Source organism: Eucalyptus grandis, chromosome 11 (genome assembly GCF_016545825.1).
Source record: "Eucalyptus grandis isolate ANBG69807.140 chromosome 11, ASM1654582v1, whole genome shotgun sequence".
Classification (NCBI taxonomy): Eukaryota; Viridiplantae; Streptophyta; class Magnoliopsida; order Myrtales; family Myrtaceae; genus Eucalyptus; species Eucalyptus grandis.
Window position 1 is genome coordinate 25,565,743 of NC_052622.1, and position 10,881 is coordinate 25,576,623.

Sequence of the window (10,881 nt, forward strand, 5' to 3'; positions counted from 1 at the left end):
CATCAAATTTGTTACATAATTCCGAAAACTACTCAGATTAGACAAATATGATTTAAATCCTTATTGGGTGTTGCGAAATAAAATAAATTCGGCCTAGTGAGGCCTATGGCGTGCACCCCTTTTCTTTCCTTTCTTTCTTTTCTTCATTCTTTCTTTTCCACTTTTTCCCCTTTCTGTTCGCCCCTGCCTCCTCTCTATTGTTTTCCTTTCCCTTTTCCTTTTGGATATCCACATTTTTACTTTTTCTATTTTCACTATACAGCTTTTTGACTTTTACAGCTGAAAAAATATTCAATAAGTGTCCTTGGCTTTCTTTTGTACAATTAACTTGTCCTACAAGTTGGACCAAAGTACAATTAACTTTTCCTACAAGTTATGGGTAGAAATGTCAATGTGACCTATTCATATTAGCGCCATAACGTCATGTTGCTCTAATTTGACAATTATTCTCATTTCTTTTTCCAAGCCACTACTTAAGGATCCAATGACCCTCATCGATGGCTGCATTTGGGGGACCATGGCCCGCCTCACTCCAAGACATATCTAGATGAGGGCTACGACTTTTGTCTGATGTAGGGGAGGCAATACACTCACTATAGATATGATCGAGAGCCACTTCTACCTAAATCTATGGGAGGGATGTGACCCTTACCCCTAGGGTGGTCATCGCTAACAAGTGGCTATGGATCGTAGCGAACATTATCAACAATCAACAAGGGTCAAACTTCACTTGGTTCAATTGTAACACACATGCTCGTGATTCTCTTATATAGCCTAGAGGGTGAGGTGTTACCATGTCAACTTGGCCTGAATTTGGTGAGGGACGTCAAAGCCTCATAAGCGCATGGGTGGCAGCACCTCAACTATAGCTTAAAGGTGTCATAATCGAAATTGATTCGAACATAATCGAATTTCCATGCATTTTCAATTCAATTTGGGTTTTGATTCGGACATAACCATTTTTCTATTTCAATTCGAATACTTTCACCATATCAAAAATTGTCACTCTTTTTAATATTGCAATTTACACATTCTTTCTCCTTTTTCACTAAATCTTTTTTTAATATTTTAAAGCAGAAAATCCAAAAACTGGTCCGATCCGATCCTAATCGAACAGGGTTTTCGGGCCATGGTTCGATTCAAAATGAAACCTAAACTGAACCATTGACATGCTAATAGTGTAGCCACCGTTCCTTCGACCTCAAGGTCTGATTTTTCTCTCTCTCTTCTTTTGAGGTTTTTATTATGATAAAAGCTTAAAAAATAATTGTTTTTAAATTTTTCTTATTGTCTCGTAAGGTGACATACGTAAGCGCATACTTTCCCTCCACCACCCTGCTGTGTTCTTCCGCGACTGTCTCTCTTCCCCCTTCCTCGTCCTTTCCATTTTCTCTCTCTCTCTAAGCTGCTCTTCCAGTGGTTGATCACGAATTCGCAAATCTCTGCATCCATGGCTATGATGAGTCTGCCTTGGGATGTAATCACCGCCTCTTCTCTCTCTCTCTCTCTCTCTCTCTCTCTCTCTCTGTGCTAACATCAGTCACTAATTTACACTTTGATGCTCGCTCTTGTTTCTACCGCTTCTTTCCACTGTTGCTGGTTCTTTGATGCTGGTCATTTCGCTCTGTGACTCGTAGAATTCGAGTTTCTTCTTGTTCTTCTTTTCTGAAGGATTTGGCATTTTTCTTCTTTTTTGACGTGGGTGGCCTTCTGATTTGAGCTTTATCCAGTTGTTTCATAGGATTTTGATTGGGTCGATCGGGTTTTGTTTGGGAGGAAGCTAACTGCTTTTGACAGTGATGCATTCTGCTTCCTCAATGCCTGCTTCCACCCATGATCAGGACCGACTTTGTTTGATTACTATGCTGTAGCTTTGCCTGAAAAGGACAATCGCAAGACTGTTAGCCGTACCCGGAAGCCTTAACTTGAAGTCTTTCCAGTCGTATTCAACGACGAGTTTCAGTTTCGAATGTTCACATTTGATAAATTGGCAATCAAAAAATAGCAAATTTATACTCATTTTCCTTTCTGGAAGCATATCTTAAGAGCACGAATCGATTACGATTTGAATCGTGCTCTTTCAAGCATGTTTTTAACACAATTTCGAATTCTAAAAGGTTACTAAATGCTTGATTTGGTTTTAAAATGAGATGATGAATGAATACACATGCTATGATCGATATTATTGTAGCTTGCATCATTTCCCATGAACCTATTTCATGCGATATACCTGAAAACATGGAATGTAGGAGACACTTAAATGTGGATTCCTTTTCGTAGTATTATCACAACTTCATATACTTCTCCACAGGCGAATCTTCCTTGCCGTGATTTATTTTCTACCCAGACAATGTAGTTGTTACCGCAATCTTGGAGTTAATCCCCTTCATATTAGGTTAAGACTACCAAGTAGATTTCATCACCTCTCTCACTCTCTCTCTCTCTCTCTCTCTCTCTCTCTCTCTCACACACACACTGTGGCACTTTGCTGTGCTGATTTGTGAACTTGGCTTTGTTATAAGGTTGATGGTTTTACTTACCGCAACTTTACATCTAGTCTGTGCGCTACACTACAACATGTCCCATCTTTGACTTATAGCTTTTCTTTTTTCTTTTTTTAATCTTGTTCTCAAGTAATTGTTAAGAGAAGCCCATAATAGTCAAGGATATATTTTGTTCCTGGACTCTGACGGTCACAGGGCTTTGTTGCATGTATAAGCAATTGGTTTGTTTGTTCGCAACTTTTGTTGTAATCAGTAGCACATCTTTTGCGACTCCCACTTTCAGGGTTGTATTTGATGATGAACCGGTGACAAAAGAAGATACAAAGAGGGCTTTGGAAGAACAGTATCGGGCAGAGGAGGAGGTGATAGCTTACACTGATTATCAAATTTATTCTCTGCCTGACTTGTGATGAACTTATATGTCTTCTATTTATTTTCTTTCAGTGGCCACAGACCAATCCTGGTTTCAACAACTCTCCCTTCTAGTCTATTAAGTACTTTAATGCTTACGTGCTTGTATGACGTGACAGTGACAAGGACAAAAGGGTAAAATACTTTCTTGATGAGTGCTACTCCTATTCTCCTTTATGTATTTGTGGAGCTGGGAATGTAATGGATTCGACTTATGTTCTTATTGTCTTTAGATGAGTTTGATGAAGATACTAGAAGAGGTGGAGGAACAGAGAAAGTACAAAGCACAAGCCCATCTTCATACTATAATAAAGGTGTATACTCAGAAGCAGCATTGGCCTTTTGTTAATATTATGTCTAAAGCAACAGCTTATTATGCTAGGTTGCACGAGAAGAGGATCTTGTTGACCAGATTGGCAAAGATATATACTTTGATCTTGTGGACCATGACAAAGTCCGAAGTTTTCGCATTCAGAAGCAAATGCCGTTTAGTCTTTTCAAGGTATCTTTACACTTTTCGTGACTTCAGCTAATGAATAGTTCGAGCTTCACCCCAGTATAGTTAGGTCTTTAAGTCTCTTTCTCATTAGTTTGTTCTGGTTCAATACACATTGCCGGTTTCTACAAACCCTATAATGCATTTATTCTGTTCCAGCCACAATTCTTCTCTAATATAGCCTTGTTTTTGGCACTTTTGTTGTCTTTACTTCTCCAACTACATCAGTGATGATTCCGGAATCCATCTTGACTGTCATTTGCTCTTGAAAGTATTTCTGCATGCGATACCTGCTCATTTTCTTTGATAATTGTGTGCTTACTTTTCAATGTAATTTTGTACTTTGTTTCTTCAATTTACCATAATAAATCTTTGAAGAGCTGAAAATCGTTATATCCTGGTAAATTGACCATGTTTCATAGACCTTTAAAAGTACCTGACACCTGACTTGGTGTCTTCTGATTTCGGTACACGGATAGTAGTTATATGATGATATCACTTGATGCTAAGTGATGCATGTAACTGATTTTCTGGTAACTCACAGGAGGAAGTTGCCAGAGAGTTTGGTGTACCTGTGCAATGTCAGCGTTTCTGGTTTTGGGCAAAGAGGCAAAACTGTACTTACCGTCCATATCGACCTCTGACACCCCAAGAGGAAGCACAATCAGTAATGACATTTTAGTGCTGAATCCCATTCTCCAATTCCATGAATTGATTTAGGTCATTTGGGAGGTTCCTTTTTTAAGTACGTCAGTTTCTTCATAGAATGCAGAAAAGGTAGATACATGTAAAATTCATTTAGGTCACTTTCCTTAACGGAAGTTATGAGTTCTCTCTAAACTCTCTCTTACGGTATCTGCTATCTACCATATGAACTTATTCCTTATGAACAAAAGCATCAAATATTACTCTATGGCCTTTACCTTGTTTGCATGGAAATTGGGATGCTAGGTAGGCAGGTCATGTCATGCACTGAAGTCTTCAGGAGATATTTTATTTTCTTGACAAGAATTTGAGTGGGCCTTTAGTGATGGTGGTGCAAGGAAAACCGCTGTCATCTTTGATTTTTGTTTAATCGGCTCAGGCTCATCATAAGAATGAGGACGAATTGGAGTATGTAGAATGTGTAATTGCTTCTCATGTATATTTGATCATCTAATGATTGTGATAACCTCTGACATAGGTTGGACAGTTAAGGGAGATGCCGAACAAGGCTTCCAATGCGAAATTAAAGCTGTTCTTGGAAGTTGAGCTTGGGCTGGTAGTGATTTATAGTCATTGGCCATGCATATTTGTGTTTGGCATGTGATTCTGTGGTGGCTTTGGAAGGTACCATATGGTCTAAATGACAGTGCATGATATTGCAGGTTCAGGTTCCTGTTTCACCACACAAAAAATCTGAAGAAGATATCTTGATATTCTTCAAACTTTACAACCCTGAGAAAGGAGAACTGCGGTAGTTTGCATTTCCGTATATAAAATTTTCCTGTTTTCTTTGCACCTTTTTTCTTCATCTTACAAGAGAATTACCACCATTATACCAGATATGTAGGTAGGCTTTTTGTGAAGACTTATGGTAGACCAATTGAAATTTTGCCAAGATTAAACGAGATGGCAGGCTTTAATCAAGATGAAGAATTAGTACTATTTGAGGTTTGTTCCTTCCCTTACCTTGGAGAAAGAGGAAGCCTGCATTTGAACATACTTCCCTGAGGAAAAGATACTTCAATTTCATTCAAGTTGGCTAAATATTTGCACAGGAGTTAAATTTATGACCTGTTTTTGCAAAAATCATAACAAGCCGCTTTTACTCTCCTCTTTTAAAATCTAGTTTTTGTGGTAAAAGATAAAAGCCATCATAGTTTCAACTATATAAGGTCTGCCATAAAGCTTGGCAAAGTAAATTTAAGGCCCTCATTTCATGTTGGTGTTATCCCCAGGAGATAAAGTTTGAGCCTTGTCTCATGTGTGAGCATCTTGACAAGGAGACATCATTTCGAGCGAGTCAGGTATAAATTGGCTTATAGCATCTTGTTGAAGCTCACTTTCCACTCATTTTCTTAGAATGAGTACTCTATTTCTCTTCTCAGATTGAAGATGGGGACATCATTTGCTTTCAAAAAGCTCAAATAGGCAATGAAGTTGAATTTCGTTATCCTGATGTTCCTTCTTTCTTGGAGTACATGCGTAATCGCCAGGTAACACCAGCCATCATTTGTTCACTACAATCACTCGAGTATTTGTGAGTTTCTTCTTTACTTGTGAATCTGGTGTCTGGAGTTGTTTTGCTTAGTCTTCAGCATGCAGTTGAACTCCTCTTTCTTTCCTCTGCTCTTTGCTGGACTTTGTTTTGGCCGTATGACGTGCAGAAACTAATTTAGTAAGAGGATTAAGAACCATCTTTTAAAGCATTCTCACTATGCCACAACTTATAGGGACTAGTTCATTGCTATGAGGAGTGTGTTAATGGACCTGTCAACTTATAGGAAAGAGCCATACTGTCATCCATGAATTCGCTTAGCATTCGATGATATTATTTGATATTTGTGAAGGCTATATGTGCTGGAAAGGCATAAGGATGGACAAAGGGATTTATGCATTGTTTTCATTAATTTGGAGGAAACATGACAGGTTACAAGGGAAATTCTTTGGAGAATTCTATAGAGGAAAGGAGTACATGTTGTTCATGTACAACAAAGATAAATCAAGGTTTATCCTCTAGCCTAGGATTGATCCAAGTTTTCGGCTTTAAGCTTATCCTTACGCTTTCAAAGCTAATTGGGAATATTCAAGATGATACCCTTGGCATATGCATTTTGCTGATGTTTGTAGATGAAAGCTGACAATCAACCGGAGAGAATTCAAAACTCACATTGTAGTAGGAAACGTTGGAACATTAGGATTTGCTTAAGTCAGTCCAAAAAATTAGTATATGGACTATGGAGGATAAGTTCAAATAAGGGCAGCGGGTCAAATGTCACAATGTAGATGGAGAAATTATGGAGTTCTTACCCACAACATACAAGTGGGATGGAGAATGTTGAGGAGTGTTCTTGGTTTTACGCAACCGTTGATTGCCACTTAAGCTTAAGTGATATATCTAATAAAATTGGTAGTCAAATGCTGACACATACTCAGAATGGGGATAGCGGATGTGTGAATGCTTTAGTGATTGTATGGGCATTTTTAAGAAAAGCCATAATAAAGTTGTGGCGAACATGGCTTTTCTCTGTACTTGACGCATTTGCCTTAGAAATTCAGTGTGGACAAGGTGATACTGCCGTGTAAGCCATTTTATGCCCCGTTAAAATTCTTGTTGGTTGCTTGGCTTTCCATGTTGGGCATCGTGATTTATTTCCCATTTTGCAGAATCACCATACCCATGAGAACCCTGTTAAAATATACAACTAAGAAAAGCTGAGGATTTAATGGGACCTTACATTTAAGGGACTACTAGATGATAATGAGGTGGAGGATAAGAACGCTTGTTTGGTTTCAATGTTAAGGAATGCTGATGTCTGCGATTTTTTCATTTCAATTTTTGGTAGCCGGTGTGTGTTCTGCATTGTAAAGACTGATGACGCGTCTTTTTTGTTTCAACTGATTGGATTATGGGGCAGCACGTGATGGAAGAGCAAAGTTTCACTTTATGGAAATACACATGGAAGATTACCAACTTCACTGGCTTGACTCAAAAGAAGTACTACTCCGAAGTGTTCACGCTCAGCAACAATGCCTGGTAACCATTGTATTCAATTTTTGGCAAGCACAATGATCAAATTGTGGCCTGTTCTTGTCTTTCCGTTATCTTTAGCTGTTGATTTTCCTGAGACTTATCCTTTCTCTTGTATGGTATGGTTGATGTGAGCAGGCGAATACTTATCTTCCCCAAGGGGAGTAATACAGACCATTTGTCGATATACTTGGATGTCGCTGATTCTGAGAGGCTACCGTCCAGGTGGAGCAGAAACGCCCATTTCAAATTGATTCTGATTGATCAGAACAATTATGGCAACTCTAGGATTAGGGGTATGTTGATTGTGACTCTGATTATGTCTGGTTTTTCTGTCTGCTGTTGGAATCTAATTTTGAGATATGGTATTTGGGGGGATGAGAAACCTTATTTCATCATATCTGCTACTGAAGTCCTCTTTATTTCATATCTGCTACTGAAGTCCTCTTTCATGTCTTGTTAGAAATTAGGCACATATATGTTCTTGCAATTGATGGTATTTGAATTAATGAAGTCTGCACTCATGAATTTGGTGCAATGGCAAATTTGATTCGTAACCTGAGAAATCTTGCTTATGCCAATAACTTACAAAATTGTGATTCGTATGAAGTACATCCACCATCATTCATCTTACATAGAGTATTCCATATATTTGTGGTGTAAATTAGCAAAGACAATTCTCTTTCCGAAAGAATACTGAAGGATTATTTGACTTGTAAGTGTGACTTACAGGGAATAAAGTGAGAATTACTCAATAGGCCATAGCACATCTGTTTATGGAGATGCCCACTTTATAGATGAGATTACGTTTCTTCTGAGTATACAATTTGTCCTGATTCCAATTGCACATGCGTTTTCATGCACTTCAAAGCATCTAAGGTGACAATATGAATAGTTGGCTCCGAAAGTTCAGATGGCATGTGTGAACATCTGGACAATTTAGAATTATGGAAGGAGTGGAGATTTGCCATGTCAATACTGTTTGTGGGACAAATTGCAGGATTTTAGGTACTATATTAAATGAACATAGAAGGGGTTTGGTATTTGAATTTTTTCCATTTCAGCTAAACCAGACCGAGTTTCTGATTAAGCAAACTGAGAGAGCGCGTTTAGGTCTTGTTGTTGCAATGCTTTCTCGAAGTATGCTTTAACTGCATTCTTGTGGTTATCTTTAACCTGTTGTTACCCCTTTTTACTGAAGTCCCCATCTGAACAAAATGCAGAGATGGAACACAATTTCACTGCAAGAGAGAGTCTCTCGGGCTTCACATCCTTCATTCTATTGAGCGAAGTCCATGACAGCCGTAATGGGTATTTAGTGAACAACACTTTGATGGTTGTAGCTGAGATTTTGGGTCCCCAGCTCCCAGCTGAAAATATTCGGTTGTCTGAACCTCCTGCAAATATTCCTCATGCAACACCAACAGATACATTCAACACATATTTCTCAAATCTTGACGAATTTATTAACGTTGCTGAGAGTTCTCTGGCCAGAGGAGGGTCGTACCCGAGCAATCAAACAGGTGCTCTTTCAACTTCTGAGGCTCCCACCTTGGAAGAAGTAAAGAAGGCTAGGCTGTCTCTGAAGGAGTGCCTTTCCGATGTCTTCAAGCTCAATATAAAAGACAGATTGGCTGAGGCAGTGTCAACGCTAAGCATAGCCAAAAGCGGGTTATCATGGGACCAGCAAAAGTCAGTCAAAGCCTTTTGGGCCAACTTTGACGAGTTCACATCCGACTTTTTGACCTTTGAGCGGGACAATTTTGAATTTGAGATGCAGAAGTTGCTGAAGGATCAAAAGTTTGCAACAATGAAGAAGATTCAAGAGACTCACGGCTTGTATAAGCAGCTGTTGGGTGACCTGACCGAAGAGGAGGAAGAGCTCAACAAAAAACTAGAGGAAGTGAGTTCCAGAAGAGAGAAGCTCATTTCGGACTGGGAGAATTTGATGGTCGAGTCGGAAAAAGCGAAGTCTGGGTACAGGGATCAAGAGAAAAAAGCAGCGGAGGCCGAGGAGACGAAGAGAATAGCTGAAGAAAGAATGTCTAGATCGACCACTGCTTGGTCAAATCTGAAGATGCATTTTGGTTGAAACCTTTTGCCTTGGATCAGAACCGGCCATGAGAGCACCGTTCAGATGGATTGCTCATGTGAATAGAACTCTGTGTGTAAAATATCTTGCTATTAAGTGCTTTGAGTGGTGAAAGCCTGTGCCATTGAGAAACAGTCACCTTCTGATAATTATCTTGTGGGAGTTACCACATCAGCTGTGCCTTTATACACTTTGAATTTCACATTTTCTGTGGTTCTCTTTCGGCCATTTCATCGGAGGTTTGTAAACCTGTCGATGCTTTGTGTCGGTCCGCTTAACCCTATCGTGACCGAAGTTGGATCTGTTTCTCTCTTTAAAGTCGAGACCGAGGATCTTCTTTTGTGCATGTACATGTCCTGCAGAAAGATTTCAAGGATGGTTTTGGACAACAACACTCTCTCCTCCCACAAGCATTTCACACTCGTGTCCTCCTGATGCAATGAACTGATATCACTTTTCATTCAGAGCATAACGTTCCGTTTGGGCAAATGGGGAACAAATTTCGGTGTTGGTAAATCTGTAAGGATATTAGTAAAGTTGAAATCTTTGCTGGTAAAGTTTTTGTAGGTGCCGGTTAGTAGGCCACATGTCCAACATATACGTCAAGGGCTATTTACGGACATGTTAGCAACTTACAACAACGTACAAAATGATAAGTTACAATTTTTTTTTTAGAAATTTACTTCTCAAAACTTTGCGATGAAACTAAGATCTTATTATTGTAAGTCTATTTATACATAATAAAATACGGGCAGTAACAAATGTACTTCAAGCAGAATATAACTTAATCCTTTTTTTTAAAGAAATTCACCATTAAAAATATATTTTAAAAAAAAAAAACTCACCAATGTCATTAGTAACTTACGTTAGAATCATTAATTTATCAAGATAAGATCATTCACAAGTTGATAAGTTACCAACAACGCGAGGAATTTGCTTTTTCAAAATAAAATCGATCTTAGTAACTTCAAATGAAGTTGAATTGCACGTTTTTCTATAGTAAGTTACAAAAAAAAAAATTTGATGAATTTACTAATACCAAATTCCACAATAAAATATCAAACTTTTTAAAAAAGATAATTCTTGGAAATAGAACCTTACCATTGAACTTAGTAAGGTACTAGGCAAATTAGTAACTTACCATATTAGTGTAGGCTCGCTTTTTGGGCGGCAAGTTACCGACCAAATAAAGATATTATCAAAGTCTAAAAATTCGGAAATTCTAAGTCAATAATAGATTATCAAGTTGTTTAGCATTCAACTTTATCTTCACTTGGTTCATTGGTGGCAACATTGTTCCCCCAAGAGCGAGCACGTACGTATCCGTAGGGCACTAATTCCACTGGTAAGTTTCTAGTTATTGACAAGTTATCGAGCTATCTAGAAATTTATCATTAATAATAAGATCTTTACTAAATCTTGGCGATGCGATAAGTTATCTCAAAACTAACCTTCCAAATACATAGTTAGGTTGTGATTGGCATTTAAGGCCACAACTTCGCAAAAATTCAAGTGCGACATAAACACATAATTACAATTTTCTAATTTAACACAAAGGTCGTCACGATAACTATGTTAGCGCGAGTTGAGTCTAGCGAGGGACGCTAGAGTGGCGGCGAAAGCAGGGGCGCTTCTACATAGCTAA

At 38.5% G+C, this 10,881-nt stretch overlaps 1 protein-coding gene across 1 annotated transcript; it reads left to right on the plus strand.

Annotated features, from left to right (window-relative positions):
* The first annotated feature begins 1,321 nt into the window (after positions 1-1,321).
* LOC104425548 (ubiquitin carboxyl-terminal hydrolase 12) lies at positions 1,322-9,538 on the plus strand. Its single transcript, XM_010038270.3, has 14 exons — positions 1,322-1,477; positions 2,788-2,866; positions 2,949-3,050; positions 3,149-3,229; positions 3,298-3,417; positions 3,956-4,078; positions 4,595-4,672; positions 4,779-4,867; positions 4,956-5,064; positions 5,352-5,420; positions 5,502-5,609; positions 7,032-7,150; positions 7,283-7,440; positions 8,368-9,538. The coding sequence occupies exons 4-14, from the start codon at positions 3,149-3,151 to the stop codon at positions 9,234-9,236; spliced, it is 1,923 nt and encodes a 640-aa protein (XP_010036572.2). The 5' UTR covers positions 1,322-1,477; positions 2,788-2,866; positions 2,949-3,050; the 3' UTR covers positions 9,237-9,538.
* The last annotated feature ends 1,343 nt before the right edge of the window (positions 9,539-10,881 follow it).

What these genes read in the sequence shown, in the direction of transcription:
- LOC104425548 (XM_010038270.3), top strand. Translation starts at nt 3,149, where the DNA reads ATGAGTTTGATGAAGATACTAGAAGAGGTGGAGGAACAGAGAAAGTAC. An exon ending in CCCAAGAGGAAGCACAATCA is followed by an intron (nt 4,079 to 4,594) that starts GTAATGACATTT and finishes CCTCTGACATAG; the next exon opens with GTTGGACAGTTAAGGGAGAT. An exon ending in CCTGAGAAAGGAGAACTGCG is followed by an intron (nt 4,868 to 4,955) that starts GTAGTTTGCATT and finishes CCATTATACCAG; the next exon opens with ATATGTAGGTAGGCTTTTTG.